Source organism: Cajanus cajan, chromosome 1, assembly GCF_000230855.2.
Source record: "Cajanus cajan strain Asha chromosome 1, NIPB_CcT2T_4, whole genome shotgun sequence".
In the NCBI taxonomy this organism is placed as follows: domain Eukaryota; kingdom Viridiplantae; phylum Streptophyta; class Magnoliopsida; order Fabales; family Fabaceae; genus Cajanus; species Cajanus cajan.
In genome coordinates this window covers 17,689,032-17,711,226 of record NC_138517.1, presented here as the reverse complement: position 1 = coordinate 17,711,226, position 22,195 = coordinate 17,689,032, and the positions used below count along the sequence as shown (strand labels likewise).

Genomic DNA, 22,195 nt, shown 5'->3' with positions numbered 1-22,195 from the left:
TATTTTACATAATTTACAATAAATAAATATTTTTGAAAATATAAACTATTTTATAATTAAAATATTGGATTGAATAAATATTTTTAGACATATAACTATTCTCATCTTGAACAAATAAGTTATATTTTAGATTATGAAAATATCTTATACTTTAATAAGAAAACTATTTTCAATCTGTTTTAGTTGTTGAAAATAAAGTAATAGTATCAATAAATATTTAAAAATTCTGTATAAATATATTTATCCATTAAAGTTTCATTGTAATTAAGGACTTTTTACATTTAAAATGTTCTTATTGCTTCTTATACCGATTTAAAATATAAAAAGGTGATAAAGAAATATGCGTCATTTTCATAGATAAAGGCATAGAAATTAAGCCGAAGAAGCATAGCAATTAGCAACTAGTACTAATTAAGTCTTGTTGCTCTGTTTTGAATGCACACCACAAATCATAATTCTTAGCTATTGCTCTTTCTCATAATGGGCAATTACTTTCTGAAAACGCTGTTTGCAATGTTAGTGTGCATTTGGCATACTCAACAATCCATTCATGGATTCAGCTCTCCATCACATGTCAAATGCATTGAAAAAGAGAGACAAGCACTCCTCAGCTTCAAACATGGCCTCCGAAATGAGTCTGGCATGCTGTCTACGTGGACGGAAGATGAAGATAACAGAGATTGTTGCACATGGAAAGGCATTCATTGCAACAATGAAACAGGTCAGGTACACGAGCTTCATCTTCGTGGTTCAGAAACGTATTATTTGACAGGTACAATGAATATCACTTCATTGATTCACTTACAAAAAATTGAACGCGTGGATCTCAGCTATAATAATTTTATGTGGAGTTTCCGTGATCAGCAACTCATGGGCTCCTTCACTAACTTAAGGTATCTCAATTTATCATCGTTGGGTTTCTTATATGGGAGGATTCCTTATGAACTGGGGAATCTCTCAAAGTTAGAGTATCTTGATCTAAGTTCCAATGGTCTAGATGGACAAGTGCCTTCTCAACTTGGAAATCTCTCAAAGTTGAAGTATCTTGATCTAAGTGCCAATGGTCTAGATGGACAAGTGCCTTCTGAACTTGGAAATCTCTCAAAGTTGAAGTATCTTGATCTTTCAGGAAATTCATTTTCTGGAGCAATCCCTTTTCAAGTTGGGAATCTTCCTATCTTGCATACTCTTATACTTGGCTATAATTTGAATCTTAAAATTAATGGTGCAAAGTGGCTATCTTCTCTCTCTTCATTAACAACTCTTGGCCTGGAATCATTTTATGATCTTGACTCCTCTCATTCTTGGAAACAAATGATCCGTGAGACTATTCCAAACTTAACAGAGTTGAAGCTAGTTGATTGTAGTCTTACAGATGAGGATATTTCACTTTTGTTTCCTTCTCATTCCAACCTTTCCACTTCTCTTTCCATCCTTGACCTCTCTGATAATATGCTCACATCATCAACATTTCAATTGTTGTTCAACTATAGCCTTAATCTCCGACAACTATATCTTTCTGGTAATGATATTGTTTTGTCATCTTCTTTCTATCCAAACTTTCCCTCTCTAGTGATCCTTGATCTCTCTGAAAATAATATGACATCGTCAATATTTGAAGGAAATTTCAACTTCAGCTCCAAACTACGAGAACTTTATCTACATGGATGTTGTCTTACTGATAAAAGTTTTCTCGTGTCATCTGCTTCCAATAAAAGTTCTTCATCTTCACTTGTCACCCTTGTCCTTTCCTATAATTCACTGAAATCATCCGCTATATTTAACTGGATTTTCAACTTTACCTCCAATCTTCGTAGCCTTTACCTTAATGAAAACTGGTTAGAAGGTCTCATTCCAGATGAATTTGGGAAAGTAATGAAGTCTCTTGAAGTTCTTCACCTTGAAACTAACAAACTGCAAGGTGAGATTCCAGCTTCTCTTTGGAATATATTCACATTGAAGGAATTATACCTAAACAGAAACAACTTGAGTGGAGAAATTTCTAACATCATTCAAAATTCTTCACAGTGCAATAGACACGTATTTCAGACTCTCGATCTATCTTATAACCAGATTACTGGAATGCTACCAAATCTTTCAACTTTTAGATCTTTGAGGATGTTAGATCTTTCCATTAACCAGTTTACTGGAGAAATACCACAAAGCATTGGGTTTCTTAATGAGCTGGTGTCTCTTCGCTTGGGGGGGAATCACTTTGAGGGTGATATCAATGAATTGCATGTAACAAATATGTCCAAATTGGTGTTGTTAGATTTAACAGATAGCTCGTTGTCTGTAAAGTTTGATACAACCTGGGTTCCACCTTTCCAATTATTTCGTTTGGGATTAGGTTCTTGCAAGTTGGGTCCTAGATTCCCAAATTGGCTCCACACTCAAAGATACTTATGGTATGTAGATATTTCTGATGCTGGGATTGATGATTTTGTACCAGAGTGGTTTTGGAGCAAGTTACAGCATATAATTGGGCTGAATATGTCTTGCAACAGTCTCAAAGGTACGATTCCGAATTTGCCAATCAAGCTTACTAATGATTATAATGCTATAAGTCTAGGATCAAATCAACTTGAAGGTGAAATTCCAACTTTTTTAACACAAGCTTCTGCATTGGATCTATCCAAAAATAAGATTTCGGATTTAAATTCATTCTTGTGCACGAAAAGCGCAACCACAGCAATGCTTACTTTGGATTTATCAAATAATCAAATAACGGGACAACTGCCCAACTGTTGGAAACATCTAAAAAATTCATTAGAATTACTTGATTTAAGCAATAATAAATTGTCAGGGAAGATTCCAAAGTCCATCGGTACTCTTGTTAATTTGCAAGCTTTGGTCTTACGAAACAACAGCTTAACTGGAGGCCTACCATTCACATTGAAGAACTGCACTGATTTAGTCATGTTAGATGTGAGTGAAAACTTTTTGTTTGGTCCAATACCCTTGTGGATAGGAGAAAATCTTCAAGAATTGATAATCTTGAGCTTGAGAGTAAATCGCTTCTTCAGAAGTGTTCCAGTAAACCTATGTTATTTGAGGCAAATTCATTTCTTGGACCTTTCAAGGAATAATTTGTCGGGAGGAATTCCTACATGTCTGGGGCATTTTACTGAATTGGGGGAAAGGGAAATAACAACATATGAAATTGTAAAGGGTCGAAAAATAACATCTTCATATACATCTCTTGATATTTACGACTCTAACGTGTTATTCACGTGGAAAGGTCAGGATTATGTGTTTTGGAATCCCGAGTTTCTTTTAAAAAGCATTGATCTCTCAAGTAATGATTTAACGGGTGCAATACCAAAAGAGATTGGATATTTAGTTGGATTGGTTTCTTTGAATCTATCAAGAAACAAATTAGATGGAGAAATTCCTACCGAGATCGGGAATTTAAGTTGGCTAGAATTTCTGGACTTGTCAAGAAACAAATTCTCTGGCAAAATTCCATTTAATCTTTCCAAAATTGATAGGCTTGGTGTGTTAGACTTATCCAACAATGATCTCAGTGGAAGAATCCCATGGGAAGGACATTTGGAAACATTTGATGCCTCTAGTTTTGAAGGAAATCTTGAACTTTGTGGTGAACCACTCAACAAAAGCTGCCCTGGAGACAAGACAACAGCAAAGCCTCAAGAACCAGCAGTCCATGGTGAAGAAGAAAATTCAGTTTTCAATGAAGCATTATACATGAGTTTGGGGTTAGGATTCTTTGCAGGCTTTTGGGGATTATTAGGGCCAATAATACTTTGGAAACCATGGAGAATTGCTTATCTGAGGTTCTTAAACAGAGTGACAGACTATGTATTTGTAACAGTTGAACTGAATATAGCCAAGTGTTGTAGATGGTCGGAAAGCTAGCACTAGCAGGTACGAAACTCCCTTAATTTCTCTCCTCTATTAGTCAAAATATAAATCATTAACTCCTTTTGACGTGAAATGGGAGAATAATTTTCAATTGTTCATCTTTGCATGAATTTGATAGTGTTAGAATTTACTTATTACATTCCTTAGTCATTCTATTGCTGATTCCAAGATGTTCTGTTTTACTTCATCATTACACATACATTTTTGCTTTCATCAACTCCCTTGTTTCTTTACTTCCTGCATTTGCAAATGACTGCTATTTTTCCAATAAAAAAAAATGATTACTTTGGTTGCTGTAAAGGATTTATAGATGGTGTTCTGTTTAGCGAAATTTTCTTGTTTTCAGATGATATCTCTAATTTTTAAACCTTGTAATGGTTACAGTACTTATGTATATTTTTGTACTCCAATGGCTAGTAAAGATTTTTAGTTTAATTTATTTTGTTACTAAAACTTAGTCTTCAATTTTTCTCCATCAGGATTAATATATGTAATCTGAATAATATTACAAAATTTGCAGTTTGTAGCAGATTAGCTTCGATCTGGGATGAAAGCTTCATGGATTGTTAAATGTGTAAGATATACAGTATTGATGTTTCTAGTGTTATGTAATGTAAAATTGTGGTTTCAAGAAACTTGCAGATTTGATTTTTTTTTTTTTTTTTTATGATCTCTTTGTAATGTAATGTTATTTTATTTTATTTTTAAGTCATGACTATCGATTCCTACATATTAAACAAGAATTTTTAATTTGTGTGAGAGAGTATTTAGAGACTTCTTCAACGAAAGAATTTGTAGAAATTTTCTTAATTTCTTATCTGATTCAATTTTTATTTATCATAATTATTTATTAAATTAATATTAATATTTTAAAATAAATAAGGTAACTTTTTTTGTTATGATAAAAATTTATTATAAATTTAATATATTATATGTTTGTAAAATATTTATTATTTTTAATAAAATTTTTAATAAATAACATAATTTATTATATGTTTGTAAAATATTTATGTAAATCTTTATCCATTTATTAATATATTATACTATTTATTCATTTTTTTAAATGACAGATTAATTTTATCCTTCCATTTTATATTTAAAAAAAAAGTTAAAATGTTTCATTATATAGCTAAAGTCATTTAGTAGATAATTAAGTTTGTGAGAGTTTTAGAAAAATCATTAAAAGTAAGTTAATATGGCTAATAACATTTTTTATTATAATTTTTTTCTAATTCTTTTTACTTTTATTTTATTAATTTTAAAAAATTATCAAATGAAATGTGCAGTATGTTTGTGCCAACAACCATGTGGTAGATATACAATCACCATAAAAAAAATGACAATTTGATTTGGCATCACTATGACTATACAAGGAATTATCGATCCCTTGTTGCGGAATGACTATGACCTATAATCAATGTGAAAAATAGCAGAGAAAGCATTGATGTGTGTTTAGCCCCATGGGCATATGCAGCCATTAATTTCAGAATTTCAAAAGGAGATCCAAGATGCAATATCTATAGAGAGACAGGCAGAATCATTAAGAGAAGGCAATTCAGATGATGTCAAATTCATTCTTCCGTGAACTTGGGTTCGATGGATCTCGGTGGAGCTGAGAGTTACTTGTCTATTGATGATTTAATTACGCAGCCAACAGCAAGATAGATCTCTCTTGTAAACAAAATCAAGTTTTCGTTTTTCCTTTTCCTCTCACCTAACCACACCATATAGACAAAGTCCCATTTTAAATCAATGATAAAATGTAAAAACATAATGAGAAATGAGCATGCAACATATTCATAGAAATATTTGCAATTGTTGAAAACCAGCCAACTATTTTTGAATAATAAAATGGAACCACAAAGGCACTTACCAATCTTCTAGTTTTTCCTTTGTCAATGAACTCACGTAAGAGCTTGGTGGTGGCCGACCCCACCTGCGAGTCTGTTGGCGCTTGCAATATTCCCTCTCCCATGCAGTGGTCAAGTAGGATGAAGCTTATCCTCTTGCACATCGAGAACCCTACCTCCTGGCACACCACCATTTCCACCTTCCTCAAGACGCCTTCCTTAGGCACCTCTGTCACCGCCTCCTTCGACCTCGGAGGCCCCTGCCGCCAAAGGGGATGGCGTCGATTTTCTAGAAGAGATGAAGCACGCTTGCAAAACCTCCCAACCAAAGATGAAGGTCCGCACCAATGAGGGTGGAGACCAATGACAGAGATAGGGCCTCCACCATTCTTTCTTATAGAAAAACCTACGACTTTGAGCTCACATTTTCGGAAAGCTCCTCCAAGAGCATTTGTGGATTTGGAGCACCACCATGTTTTCGGAGAGCTACGACCGTTTGTGGATTTGGAACACTTACAACTAGGGTTTTCGTGAGTCCAAGGTCAGCACTAAAAGAGCTTGTTGTGTCGAGAAGGTTCAGTTGCGTGTATGAAAAAATTTCCTTCACTTTTACATCGGTCAGATGTAAACCCGATGTAGAATATAATTTTGTGATTCCATTTCTACATCGGTCAGTGACAAAACTGATGTAGAATTTTTCAACAAAAATAATGTAAATATGCTTACATCTTTTATTTATTTACAAAACTATCACCATGTTTCTTATTTACATTGTTTCTATTGGAATCGATGTAGATATAGCGATGTTAAACAGTGTTTTTCTAGTAGTGCATGCATGTGGCGCCAGTCACATGTCTCATAATCACATATCACGTGTTATGTTGCCGAAGCAACATATTTGGAATAGTCTAGGAGTACATGCCAGCTCAACCGTGCACTCTCAAGTATAAGAATGTACTGCTAGGGTCTCGTCGAGATAGCGAAGTCGCACAAGATACATCTCATGCACACAAACGGATAGAATTGGGCCTTCCAAACCGCACTATCCCCTAGGACTCCTCCAAGATGTTTTGTACTTGAAGGGCCTTCCCTAACAATGTACTACATATCGTACCCCGTCACATAAATGCATATGATGCATGTCACACATTCACAAACTCATGGACTCAACATTTTACTTGTCAAGGACTTTCATGTCTCATGTCACTTGTTCACATTTCACATTTCTCATAATCATACTCATAAGATCATCATTTGAAGATTATTGTCCTTATCATGCTTATAAAACACATCACTTACGTTAGCATAGTAATAAGTTAATTCCCACACAATTTGCACCTTCAAACAATACATAAAAAATGTAAAACATCATCGGGATCATGCCTGGCATGCCCCAACTTGCGCCTGGCGAATTAAATACCGCGCCTAAAGTGGAGAAATCCCCTCGACAAAGCTTTCCTACGCTCGGCTTAAACATTGCGTCTGACACTAAGAACTACGATCGGTGCCCCAAAGCGAACCTGCATTACTTAATTTCGTGAAATCTTGCGTATGTCATAACCAAACATGTAATTATAGCATTCAATCGGTAAAAACACTTCAAATAACACCCAGATCACGAATCCATATTCAATTTTATGTAAACTACCTCAAATCTTGTCAAAAGATCATACTCCTAATTATTTCTCATAGGGTTTCCCTAGGAACCTACAGAGCACTCTAATTCATATCAAAACTTATCTAATTTCAAAATCAAACACATATTCATGCATGACATCCAACCAAAAACCCAACAAAAAACTCAGATATTAAAACAAAAAACTTTCATAATCTGTCTGTTCCTAGAGCATGCATCATGTAAGGGATTGGGAGTCAATCCTGCTACTCAACAATTATTCTCACACCCCCAAGTGAGGTAATGAGTCAGGAAGAAGTGAATATATGAAATGATTTGGTAACCTCTGATAACTTCTCTTAACCCTTTTTTTTCTCAATTAATAAAATAAATATTAATAATAAATATCAAAAGACCTCCACGTCCCTCCTTCTCTTCTCATAAAAATAAATAATAATTAAAATATACTCTCTCTTTAATAATCAACATAAACATAAGCATACATATTAATAAAATACATTTTATAAAATGTCTCGTGCTTCACTAATTAAAAATAATAATAATAAATCATGTTTCATAAATAAAATAGATATCATATAATTAATTAAATAATATTAAAACTCTAAAATAAATATATTAATATACGAAAATAATTTCTAAAATATTATTAATATAAGGTATGAAAACCGGGTGTTACAACATTATATATGAGAAACCAAAAATTCATTTAAGCCTCAGTTATATATACCAATAAATACTGTTATATAAATTATATTTAAAATTTGTATAAATTAAATATTTTTAAACATATAAATTATATTTTTGATTATGATAAATAATTTATATTATGAAACAATATTATTTTTATTTATTGATAATTTTTTTAAAAATATTAAAATTTAATTTATAAATAATTATTATAAACAACTAATTAAATTAGATAAAAACTTAAAAGAATCTTTAAAAATTGGAAGAAAAATTCTTCAAAAAGTTCTTACACAAAAAAGAGGTATTTAATATAAAAAGGTTGATTAAATTTATGAAAATATTGTTTTATTTATTATACTATTGAATATGAATATAATTTAATTTAAATACATCGACAATATATAAAAAATACTATTATTGAATTATATCATACCATGTTTGATAAAATTGTTAACTTTTCTATTAATTATTTTACAAGTCATATATATCTAGACTTATTTTTATATTAGTTTGTGAGTACAAAAATCTTAGCATTGACTATGCACGAAAATTAGGTTCATATTAAACAATTTAATATTAAAAACACTGTTTTCACGGAAGGTGAGGGGATGGCGACAGGTTGAGAATCCAGGGACAAAGGACAAAGAGTTAAAAACAAAAGTTAATGTTTCGGTGTTTGTAAATTTGCATAATGACTTATTTAATGCAAACAGTATATGAACAGTTACAGTGATCAATTTAAAAGTTTGATTTGCATGTCTTGCATGTTCTCGAACAGTATGGAGTAAAGAACTTTGAAATATTAAATATATTACTTTCAAAGATTATTAATTTAATCACCATTTGTGGATGTACATTATAATTGAGAGTTAGACATCGTAACTAATATTTTATCATGAGTAAAAAATATTTATTAAGTTAAATATATTTTTAACTCTTCAAGTTTAAGATAATTTTATTTTTGTCTCTCAAATTTAAAATTTATATTTTAGTCTCATTAATTTTTAAAAATTTTATTTTAGTTCTTTAAATCATTAATTAATAACATATTTATAAATTGAGATAGTTATGCAATATAAAATGTGATGTTTTATTAATAGAGATAAATATATTTTATGTAATAATATTTGACAAATTTCTTAATAAAATTTGAATATAAGAACTAAAATAAGATTTTTTAAAAAATTACAAAAATTAAAGAGATTAAAATTAAATTTGAGATATTAAAATTAAATTTATATTAAATTTAAGGGATTAAAAATATATAAGTCATATTTATTTTTATATTTATCAATTTTAATATTAATATATAAATTATATTTTAGATTTATAATAAATAATTAAAGTTGTAGTAAAAGCATTTTTACATTGAATTGAATTATATTAAAAAGAGAATTTTCACTTTATGTATGTTCATAATTTTCAATAGAAATTAGTTAGTGTTTGTGATGATGAATACCTCGTATCAATAAAATATTTTAAAAAATTGAATTGGATAACCAATTAAAAAAATCACGTAGACATAAAATTAAAAGAGAATAACCAAAAGATATATATGTTTTTTGGTCCAATTACAAAGACGATGTGTGAAATATACTTGAGAAGAAAATAAGTGTTTATAATGTTTAGATGAGAGACTCAAGATAGGTATAATCTTGCTTTACAACTTGTTTTCCTTTTTTTAAGAGTAAAAAAGGTAGTTTTTTTTTAGAAAAGTACAAATAGTACATAAAAGATACCAACTCATAACTATCAGATAGGGAGTCAAATTGAAAATCTTATAATTAAGTAAGAAAAATAATTTTCTTTAATATTTGTAAATACTAATTTATGATATAGGAGTATATATATACTTCCCCAAAAAAATAATCTCTACCATTTTATTTTCTACCAAAAAATAATCTCTACCATTTTATTTTCTACAGTAACTTTGTTTTTAATCTATTAAAATACGTGTATCCCTATGGGCTTTAAAAAGGCATGTGTATAGTGTGAATTTTGAAGAACTCACGTGGAATTTAATCATGTATTTAAAGCAAGCATAAACGCATAAATGAAGGTCTAGTTTGTATTTATTTGGAAACGTATTTCTAAGGTTCTTTTAAGGGTCACTTAACTCTTCAATTCAAATGATTCTAATGGTACTGTTCTTAACATTTTCTTATTGCACAACTCTGACCGAAATGAATTTAGATCCTTAACGAGTACGGTTTAAAATTGAAGTCGACAAATATGATTGTATATTTGATAGTTACATCACACATCTAGAAGTAGCAAATAGCGTATTGCAATGTGAATCTCATAATCCGACGATTATAAACCATTTCATTAGTAAGGACTTGCCTAAGACAAAATCTTCCAATTCAGCTCATACACAACCTTATTCTTTATTATATTACCCTTTTACTAGGTAAGATAGACAACAAAGTTGTCAAAAAAGCAACATTTTGCAGCATTAATGTGATTCTGCAGATTGAAAATGAGACCAGTATTCATTGACAAGCTGCTTGAATAGCGATCCTTCATTCTTCATCAAGCTCATTGGTTCATCATACTCCACCAATTTGCCTGTCAATAAAAGTATACCTTTCAATGAAGAAAACAAGTAAATGATAAAATATACACTCTTTATTTCTAAGAAAACTCGATGTGAAAATCAATTACATCATAGTTTACTTGGTATCATTAAATCAACTACCTTAATGTTTATTATATTAGCCTTTTACTAGGTGAATGTCCTTTTCCAAATTAACATGGCTATGTATGGTGTGTGTCAAACCAAGTGCTATAGAATTCCAGTTAGGAATATATGAACTGCACTATTTGCTCTCTTTAACTTGTCCTCATATTGAGGAAAGTATAGTTTGATTAGGTATTAACATAAGAAAATGAAAACAGAGTTATGAATTTTTGTTGGACCAGATAAAGGGGTTGTCAATTGTAAAAAATGCAATTTACCATCAGTGATTGAAAGAACCATAGTGCAATCCATCACAGTTGGTATCCTGTGTGCTACTGTGATCACAGTACAATCGGCAAACTCAGTCCTAATGGTTTTCTGCAGAATCAAATCAGTTGCATTGTCGATTGATGCAGTTGCTTCATCCAACACTAATATCCTACTTCTCCTTAGAAGCGCACGCCCCAAACAAAATAATTGCCTTTGTCCCATGCTCCAGTTTGATCCATCTTCAACAACTGTTTAACAATTTGTTACTAGTTATTATTAATATTGGTGACATAGTTACTATAATGATGAATATGTACCTGATGAGTTTAATCCTTCTTCTTTCTCTTGGACAGCTTCTCGCAACTGACACTTCCCGAGAACCTTCATATTGAGCAACAATTAGGATACATTTGCTATGCAAAGCAAAGATAAATAGAATGTCACAAAGTTTTACCTCCCATATGTCTTGATCAGAGTGTTGAGATAGAGGGTCCAAATTGTATCTAACTGTCCCATTAAAAAGGGTAGGATCCTGAGGTATAACACCAAAACGTGACCTCAAATCATGAAGGCCAATAGAAGAGATGTCTATGCCATCAACTACAATTTTTCCACCTGCTGGCTCCACAAGACGAAATAAAGCAGCTATAAGAGTGGACTTCCCACTGCCTGTCCTGCCAACAATTCCAATCTTGTGGCCTGCTTTGAATGTGCATGTGATTCCATGGAGTATAAGTGGTCCATTGGGCCTGTATCGTATCTGTCTTGGAATAAACAGCCAAATTAAATATGCAGTTCATTTGAAAGGTCATTTTTCAACATTATGATATACATTTTAAATAGGATTAATTGCACTTTTTGCCACCCGTGTTTCACAATTTTACAAATTTTATCACTTAACTTTTGAAATGCACATTTTTCAATCCAATATTCAAAATTTCGTACATTTTGCCTTTCTATTAGTTGACCATCTAATGTTATTAATTGAATATTGGTGTGACACATTGATTGACATAACATGTTAATTGATTAAGTGAATCGTTGATGTAGCATATAAAAGATGACATGACATAATGTATCAGTGTCACATCAATAGTTAATGACACATATCAACTATTAATATATCATGTCAACAGTCAATATTTCACCTTAATAGTTGAGCAGCAATAGATGGTTAATTAAAGGCATGAGTCGCATGACAGAATGGCCGAAAATTTGAAAGTTGAGCAGCAAAATGTGCGATTTAAAAGTGGAGTGGTAAAATTCACAAAATAGTGGTTGGATAGCAAAAATTGCAATAAACCTTTTAAATAATTACCTGCAAGTCATTTAGTTCTACTTTACCAACGTCTGGCCAATTCGAAGGTGGACGATTTCCTTCAATTACTTCTTGTGCCTCACTTGGTATATGCATATATTGATTCAGCCTCTCTACAGAGATTATGTAATTTGCAAGATTGCATTGACTTTGAATTGAAAATACTAGCTGAGCATTTAGTGAAAGGCCATAAGAGAGAGCCATGCCAATGAATCCTAGAACAAAGGATTAAAAATTAAGAATCTTCCATCAAGAGATATAATGGCACTGTTTGACGATAAAAGCAAATAATTTGAAGATAATTGTAATGCTCAAAGTCATGCATTTCACATGTAACAATGACCAAAGTCTCACCAGAGGCAAAAGTCCCAGGTGGAAGCATAACCATGCATAGTGCTGTGGAGGCAAGAAGTACTGCACTAACTATTTCTAATCTTTGGATCAGCCACTCATTTGAGGCAAAACTATGGAAGAAAGGACTAGCATTGATGTCAATTAAATCAAGATTCTTCTCAAAGAAACGATCTTCTTCTTCAAAGGCTCTTATTGTCACAACTCCAGCAGTAGTTTCAGCTACATGATTAGCTACAAAGGACTTTGTTGTGCCATTCATGCGCATCACTTCTTTTGCAGTGGAGAAATAGTATCTCTAGTTTCAAAAGAGAAACACTATGTAACTTTTGAACCATAGATATTTCATATTATACAAAAACAATTATTAAAATATGTTGGGATACAAACAAATCCCACATCGATAAAATAAGACAAGAAATAATAACTTATATAATACAAACATACTTCAATGATCGAGAGGTCTTTTGAGTAATGACCAAAAATAAAATCGTGAGGGCTTAGACTCAAAACGAACAATATCTCATCATTGTGGAGTATGCTTGTGTAACAAATACCATAAAATAACCTCATCAATGACCTACCAAAATATAAAAGCTGAAGGACAATGAGCTTTATCTAGCTAAATTTGATGGCTTTTGCAATGCTAATCAAATAGAAGAAACAATTTAAGCATCACAATATTTTTCAAAGAAGAATTTGTTCATTACCTGCAAACGTATTGCAATGTAAACCATCGGTACAGAGAGAATCAACATTTGCCAAGTGATAATTGCTAAAACCGAGAGATTAGAATAGAAGTTTGTAGTACCTCCCACAGTATAAGCAATGATAAATGGAACATCAAGGTCCATGATGCTTAGATCTGATGAGACCTAAACAAGAAAATGACAGTCAAAATATTGTTACTTCCACTCCAATTCATAGCAAAGAAAGAAATTGTTTAATATACTTACCCTACTAAGTATCCTTCCCAAGGGTGTAGAGTCATAAAAAGACATTGGTGCACGAAAAAGGGAGTTTGTTAACTGTAAAAATAAATTTGTTGATGATTGAATACCCAAGGCAACTACAAGAAGAGTTCTGATCAACAAGAAAATTGTAGACATTGCCCCAATCAAGAAGTAAACTACAATCAACCGCAATGTGCTGACTTGGGAATTGTCAACATTAGCAGCCATCCATGAGTTCTGCAATATCTGGCAAATGACAAATAGAAGGTGACAAAGAGAAGCAACGAAGAAGTGTATATAGCCTCTCATCTGATTCAAATATTGCAAGTACGGCTTCAACCCTATGTCTCCTATCTCTCTCTCTTCTTGCTTTATTAATTGATTCCCAGTTGATGCTTTTGACTGCTCCATGAAAGCTTGTGTAATCTCTCTAGCAGAAGTTGAATGTTTCTGCGAAAAAGTAACATTCACAGGCTTGTCAGAACCAGCAGTTTTCTTGTGAGCATTAACAAGATCTTGGAATTCCTGGCTTGAGGTCAACAAATGATGATAAGGAGCAGCTTCTAGGATTTCCCCATTTGACATCAACTATGAAAGCAAGGAAAAAAATCAGCCTATAAGTAGAAGCAAGGTGAATAGGAAGGATATGGAATTTTGCCTTCAGATTTATGAATTACCAAAACAGAATCGAAAGCTGGTAGAAAGTCAACTTGATGAGTAACGAGTAAAACAGTTTTCTCTTTAAGACCATCTATTATGTATTCCTGCCAAGTTTCAAAGCCATTTTGAGTAAAGAATGATACATAAAACATAAATATAGTATGCGAAGAAAGGATAATATCATTACATTAAACAAATTTGTGGCAGTATGTGCATCAACAGCACTGAATGGATCATCCAAGAGATATACATCAGCATTCTGATAAAGAGCACGTGCAAGTTGAATTCGCTGCTTCTGACCTCCACTCAAGTTAACTCCTCTCTCACCTATTTCAGTGAGGTCTCCGAGAGGAAACAGCTCCAGGTCCTTCAGTAAAGAAGATCTACGAAGTGTTTCTTGATATCTATCAGCATCCAAATCAGATCCAAACAAAATATTTTGCCGTATAGTACCAGTTTGTATCCATGCTGTTTGAGAAACATATGCAAACTTCCCATAAACTTTAATCTGTAATTCAAGAGAGAATTAAACACTCTATTAATATTGAACTATAAAGTAGAAAAGTCATCAACATGATAGCCAATTAGAGTAGCCCAAGATTTAGTAGTGTATTTTATGAGCATTGAAGGAATAAAAGCTTACGGTTCCTTTTAGCATAGGAACTTCTCCAAGAATTGTAGTTAATAGGGTTGATTTTCCCGAGCCAACTTCTCCACAAATAGCCAACTTTTGCCCATGTCTAACCTCCAAGTTTATGTTCCTAAGTGTTGACTTTGATACATTACCTTCCCATGAAAAGTCAGCAGATTTGATTGAAATTGAGCCTCTAATACCTTCATCAAAACACCAATTCCTGAAATTCTTACTTTGCAATTCAGGTGCCTCAAGGAATTTAACAATCCTGGCAAATGCCACTTTAGCCTGTATGATCACCCCAACAACATCTGGGATGGCTGTAATTGGCTCCTGTACAAGGCGTAAAGTTGCCACAAATGTGAAAACATTATTTGCATGCAGAGGAATTTTCAAGAAGTAACACGTTGCGAAAGAAGCCGCGGAGACCAATATGGGTGAGGTCCAAAATAGAAAGATGTTGTATGCCTTTCTCAATTGCACTGCACCTAACAATTTCAATTCCAAACTTCTTAGTCTTTCTATAGCATTTTTGAAATGGGTTTCCCATGCATACAATTTCAGGACTTTCATATTCGCAAGAGCTTCAGAACTGGCCTTCAATCTCTCATCTTGTGCCACCATGAGTTTGCTCTGATACTTATGCTGCAACTTTGCTAGTGGAGTGTTGCAAACCACAGTGAGAACTATCACCACCAATGAGGCAATTGTTGCTATCCCAATAGCATTAAAAAGTATCACTAAAGCAATACATATTTGAAGGCTTGTTGTCCAAGTCTGGTGAAACCAAAATGGGAATTCTCCAATTCTATAAGCATCCACAGTCACATAATTCATAACCTCACCACCAGAGTGTGTCAATCTAGCTGCACTGGATAGCCTCAATAACTTTTTATAAATGGCTGCTGTAAGTTGTGACCTAACTTTCATCCCAACAAGCCTAGCGCGGAAATACCACTGTCTTTGTGATAGTGACTCTATGATCTTTATAGCAAAAAGTGATATGACCAATACATAACCCTCATATTTGAAGCTTCCATTACCCTCAGCAACCAAAATAAAAGCATTCAGAAGTACAGGACCAGTAGACAAGGTGAGTACCTTGAGCAATGCAAACAATCCTGACACCAAAATCTCTCTCCTGTGGCACAAAATTATTGTCCACAACACTGATGATTGTGACAATGGTTCTTTTCCTTTTTGTCTGTTCAATTGTTCTAAAAACACAAAATAACAACTTTCTGCTCGATCTGATTCTCCCAACTTTGGGATATCCTCGTCCTCAAGTGTTTTCTCTTGGCCCCTTTTCATCAGTGGATTCAGCCACCAGAACAACATCCTACTGAAGAATCCAGCTTTCGCAAATGGGGTTACATAGTTATCAGGATCAACTTCATTAAGGTGACCATTTAAAGGGTCATAGAGGCCCTCATCAAAATCTCTGTCAATCTCTTCACGTTTAAATACTTTGTAAGTGCACAAGAGTAGTAAAACTGCTCCTGGAAGAGACAGAACATCTAAAGCTTCCTTGAAAGACAACTCTCTGCTACCAATTGCATAAGACATGGATAAAACACAGAAAATAGTGGAAACAAAGAGTGTAAGAAGAGAAAACAACCACAACCATGATTTTGTAAGTTGTTTCAACTGAAGACTTACACTTAAGCCTACCAACAAGCATCTTAATCCTTGGAAAAGTTCTAGCAACCACCAATGAGGAGGAAGAATAGTGTGGCTTTTCCTTAACTTCTCCTCTATAACCCAAATGCCTAAGCACAAATGCAACAACCCCAAAGAGCCATTGGTTATGGCTGAAATCAGCTGCATGTTTGAATATATTTCAACCTGAAACTGACCCTGAAATGGTCTTAAGAAAGATTTATGGATCAAAATGCATGCCAGTGTGATCAGTAGTAGCACATCAAAGCAAATGACCAAGAACTGATTGGTGCATGTAGAAGGATCTTTTAAAAATTTGAAATCATAACAGAAAGGTGGCTTTCCTCCAGTTCCAGCACAATCAGAATCCCCACAAAGCATGCTCCAAAAATTTTCCATCATTGAAGGTTCTCTTGGCGGCTCAACCTCTGACATGCATGAAGGACAATCAAATTATGTCTTTATTAAGATAACATTGGTCAAAAAAATTATAAAATAAAAAACATGAACCAAAAAAGGGGGTCCTCACTAAGCAGAATAAGATCAACTCTACCAAAAGCTTGAGTCGCTGGTTTGGAGATTGTTGCTGGAACTCACTTATACTAGAACCTTTCGGACTTGTATGAAACTTAATTATGTAAAAATTCAAGTGCGAAAAAAGGGAAGTGGCAAGTACCAAACTTAATTACTTCCTCTTATACAGAAGCGTTTTGATATCATGATAAGTGCTAATTCTTCTAAACAGCTTAAATAATTAATAGCTACATAGTAGACTCTGGTGAAGGTTCATATACCAAAGACCAGCAATTAGCAAACATGACGATGCTTATTTTAAGAGAGAAAATTCTTATCACAAAAAAAAAAAAACAGAGAAAATATCTAAAACATTGAGTAACGCAGAAAAAGAAAAGCTGATTTTATGTCGCGCTCGTTTGATTGAGATAATTTCAGAGTAAAAGTGGTTTTTACTACAAGAAATGATTATTTCTTAAAAATAAACTGAACCAAATAATCAACATTATTTTAGTACGAGTGGAGCTAGATTGAGCTTGAATTTCATCATAGAAAATAATAAATTCGAGAAGGAAAATTCTATCAAACATAATCAGTTAGATTTGTCCAACGAAATTAGTCATTAGTAATTAGCAAGCCGGCGATAGTTTTTACTTGTAACACGTAAAAAGAAAACTAAACTAAATAGTTAATTATAAACTTTCCATAACAATCAAAATTAATTTGGTTTGAGAAAACAACTTTGAAGTTCATTTTCTGTTGTAAAATAAAAATAGTGTGACATTTTATTTTAATATCTAAAAATAGGAACAAAAAATGCTCCCAAAAATCTATAGCAACGCTATATAAGCACCTGATAAAGATCATCAATGTGTGAGTAGATCAATAAGCGTAGAATTATTTTAATTTAACTAGTAATTTTATTATGTTCATATTTGTTTCAAACAGAATTGTCTATTATCCAAAAGATTTGAAAGAGGAAAAATAGGCACCCGCCAAAAGGAGATCTTGTGAACATTAAATGGCAATAAATGCTTCAAAAAAAAGAATTGGCTCTGTAAATCAACTCCCAACTAGTAACATCTAAAGAAGAGAGTAAGACAGCAATTAGAGGACAAAGATGAGTTGAAAAAAAAAAAAGTACGAACGACACTTCATGTTGTTGAATTTTACCCGGACACTGTATAATGTGATTGGGTGTACTAGGAAAAAAAAATTCATAGTTTAACTCATTATAATAAACATGACACTGACAGTGAAAGCATTGAAAAATATAGGAGAATGGAACAAACATGTAATAATGATAAACAAAATAGAAACTTACGGCAGTTTAACACGAAACCCGGATGAATAATGAATGAGTAATGGGTGGGAAAAGTGGAATTTCAACGCACTTGTTTTGTGTTTTTAACTTAAGACGTGGTTTTCTCTTATAGTAAACCGAAAGGTTGTTCACCGTGTTACTAAAAACAAACTTGAGTGTCATTTTTTTGTGTTCTTATATGTTTCTTGTCGTTGGAACTTGGAAGACAACGTAGTGGGACGTGAAAACGAAGCCAAGAGTTGAAAGAAGAAGAAGCAAAAATAATGTTTGCTGATACATAGAAACTGTTGGACGATGACAGCATTGCCACACCACGAGGTCTCGTACAAAATTTTGCATGACAGATTTTAATTTTTTAATTCTACTCTATGATGCACCGATACGATACGCGTACACGTATTCGATATGGTAATATAATTATTTTAAAATATATAAGATACGATACTTATAAGATACGTATCATCATATATATCAGTGTTCATATAATATAATAATTGTATACTTGTAATTTTGATCAAAATTTATAAACATTAAATATATAATTGCTATTTTGCAAATTCAAATTAAAAATATACTTATTGTATATTACTAATAATAAATAAATTATAAATCATTTCATCATAAATTACTTTTTATTATTTACAAATAGAAATAATATTACCAATTTCATTCCTTTCTTAAAATTATCTATATAGAAGACAATTTTTATTTATAGTTTATCAAGGACCCATATTTCTATTTTTCTATATTAAACATGTTTATATATCTTATTTAGTTGTAATGGATATTTCATAATTTTTCAAAAATTTGAATATTTTATCGATACGTTTCACCAATAAATATTGGTGATGTATCTGAGAATATCGGAATTGAATAAAATTTTCATAATATTTTTAAGGGCTAAGATATTTCATTGACACGTATCGGTGAAGTATCCAATAGTATCGTATCGGATACATATTAGATACGGATACAAATACGTGAAGCAAATTGAAGTATTGGTACTTCATAGATTCTACTAATTTTAAAAAAATTATTGATATTCTAAAATAAAAATAAAACTTAATAACGTGAAACCAATCATGGAAATACCACTTGTTCTTACCGGGAATAGCTCTCCAAGGAGATTCTTCCTTCTTCTCATGATCCGACATCAAAAGGTAAGATTTTCTCTCTTTATTTCGGACTGGGAAGGTATCTGTAAAAAGGATTTCGACAATCAAGTCTGTCTAATGTGTTCATGATATCTCTTTGGTATTATATTATGCATACCTCTCCCTAATTGTGATTGGGCATCCATTTTTTATAAGATAATCGTCGCAATTATCATGTCTTGATTATCATGTAACTGAACTACCTTTTTTGACTAAACCTCATTGTCAATGTGTTATACCGATGTTATTGATGATTTACGTGGTCGAGTTTGTCTCAACATACCACCTCAATAATATATGTATTTGGCCAACACAAATCATTGTCATTGTCCTTACTTTGTTCACATTTACGCCCTTGCGTGTCGCACCTCCTTCCTTTCTTCCTTCTTTGTTGTCTTTTCTTATCCTTCTCCTTCCATTGTTGATACTTTGAAGAGCATCAATTTGTCTCTTGTCTATTACTCCAGGTATAAAATCTTTGTTCCTTCCAACTTACCTTTTTGTTAGCGATGTTGGCAACATGAGCCATCATTGGTGGAGGTTGAGTCATTAGATCGATGCTAGGACTTGGAGCTGAAACTTTCAAGCTTTCTACGTAACATTGCCAAGTAGGGCTTTGGTTAGCCTTTATGGAGATTATTCTTCCATTTGTGCCTGGGAACTTCATGGTTAGATGAGGCGTTGATACCACAACCTCGATTTGGTTCAATGTTTGTCGTCTTATAAAGATGATATAGGACGTGTTAGCCTCAACCAACAAGTATCTGACCATGATTCTTTGTGCATTGGGTGGTGGCCCAAAAGTTGTCAACATTTCCATAGAGCCACAAATATGCACCTGTTCACCCACAAAACCAATTAATACTACTACAAGACACGTTTTCTACATCGGTTCCGTGAAGCCATCTACATCGGTTTCAGAACCGATGTAGAATAGAGCGACGTAAAAAATATATAGATTTCTACATCGGTTCTGAGAACTGATGTAGATTAGGACATAAATAAACCAAGCACACCAAGATGCGTTTCTTCCAGACTGAGCTTATGTGTTTCTATATTCACGAAGTGACGAAAATAAACGAATTTATATAAGAAAATAAATAAACTCATTTACCAAAATTAATAAAAATAGACCACTTCTTTTTCATCAAGATTTATAAGCTTAAATCTATGCTTTCAATTTTCGTCAATCAACGAATCCGTAGTTGAGTCAAGAAGATAAAGTGTACACCATTTAAAACACTAATCATCTAAGTTGACACGCAATTGGTTCACGGATGAATTTGCTAATTGAATGAAGAACTATTTATCAAATTGCGAAAACTAATAGAGAGAATAACCAAATTCAAAGTAACAGGAATCGTTACCTTGAAATGAACCCTAAAGCCAGCACCTTTAGCCTTGCAAGCTGCATATGAAAACCGCTTATATAGTGCCCAAAAGAATCGCGCCGCGATGCGTAGCAGCAGCGACGACGCACAACGGCAGTGACGGCGATGCGCAACAGCGACGACGCGCAGCGACTCTGGTGGACGAACGACACTGAGGGAGGGTTTGGAAAAAAAAGGGTTGAAATGAGAGTTCTTCATGAAGAGAGGGCTCTTATGCTTCTCAATACTACATCAGTTACTAGGTGAACCGATGTATATCTATTTATAATTATTCACAAAATTGCCACCGCGTATTCAATACTACATCCGTCCCATTAAAAATGATGGTGAACACTCAATATTTACATCGGTCCCAACCATAACTGATGTAAATATGCTTTATATTATATACTTATTTACAAAAATGTCACCGCATTTTATTTCTACATCAATTTTACCTAAACTGATGTAGAATTGATGACGTCAAATAGTAACTTTCTAGTAGTATAAAGGTTTTATGTACGATTGGATAAGAGTATTTGGAATGTCCAAATTCAAGAACGTTCACTACAAGAAAATGACGATTTTGCGACGGTTATATGGCCTACATTGCGATGGTTAGAACTGTCGCAAAGACAACATTGCGACGGTTTGGGAACCGTCGCAGAATTGTCCGTCACCAGGCAATTTTGCGACGGTTATCAGAACCGTTGCACAAACCGTCGCAAAATTGGAATTGCGACCGTTTCATCAACTGTCGCACCAAATGCATCTATATTAACATTGCGACCCTTTCATCAACTGTCGCACCAACTGCCTCTAAATTAATATTACAACCCTTTTTTTACCCGTCGAAAATTATAATTTTTTTTTATTTTAATAAATTTATTAATGTAACAATCTTCATATTTGGCCTTTCAAGGATTTTATTTCACGACATTTCACTGTTTAGCATGTTTTATCCTTACTTGTGCAATTTCTGGGAAACTTCCCAGAAGGTCACCCATCTCTGTACTACTCCAGGTCAAGCACGCTTAACTGTGAAGTTCTGATGAGTAAGCTACCGAAATGTATATGTATGTTGTCAGTATAACTTGTACAAATTAATTCATTTAAGTCATCCTCAAATATACAATCTCATATTTGTACTATAATAATAATATATAATAATTTTATATTACAAATAATAATAATAATAATAATAATAATAACATATTTAGTTATTCTTTATTTATATGTACTTACTTTTAT

The 22,195-nt window shown here is 32.9% G+C and overlaps 2 protein-coding genes and 1 long non-coding RNA gene across 3 annotated transcripts; 1 reads left to right on the top strand and 2 right to left on the bottom strand.

The window, feature by feature from the left end:
* Positions 1-282: 282 nt before the first annotated feature.
* Positions 283-4,644, top strand: LOC109793390 (receptor-like protein EIX2). Its single transcript, XM_083076006.1, has 2 exons — positions 283-3,888; positions 4,406-4,644. The coding sequence occupies exon 1, from the start codon at positions 481-483 to the stop codon at positions 3,877-3,879; it is 3,399 nt and encodes a 1,132-aa protein (XP_082932132.1). The 5' UTR covers positions 283-480; the 3' UTR covers positions 3,880-3,888; positions 4,406-4,644.
* LOC145958514 (uncharacterized) lies at positions 4,529-6,336 on the bottom strand. Its single transcript, XR_014434342.1, has 2 exons — positions 5,759-6,336; positions 4,529-5,599 (listed from the first exon to the last, which is right to left on the bottom strand). It is a non-coding gene; the product is annotated as an uncharacterized LOC145958514 (long non-coding RNA).
* Positions 6,337-10,329: 3,993 nt separating this feature from the next.
* Positions 10,330-17,446, bottom strand: LOC109813307 (ABC transporter C family member 10). The gene is made up of 12 exons (XM_083076001.1): positions 17,113-17,446; positions 14,934-17,011; positions 14,478-14,798; positions 14,308-14,394; positions 13,634-14,218; positions 13,388-13,552; positions 12,681-12,975; positions 12,327-12,541; positions 11,463-11,768; positions 11,326-11,389; positions 11,017-11,256; positions 10,330-10,626 (listed from the first exon to the last, which is right to left on the bottom strand). The coding sequence occupies exons 2-12, from the start codon at positions 16,983-16,985 to the stop codon at positions 10,514-10,516; spliced, it is 4,443 nt and encodes a 1,480-aa protein (XP_082932127.1). The 5' UTR covers positions 16,986-17,011; positions 17,113-17,446; the 3' UTR covers positions 10,330-10,513.
* Positions 17,447-22,195: the final 4,749 nt, after the last annotated feature.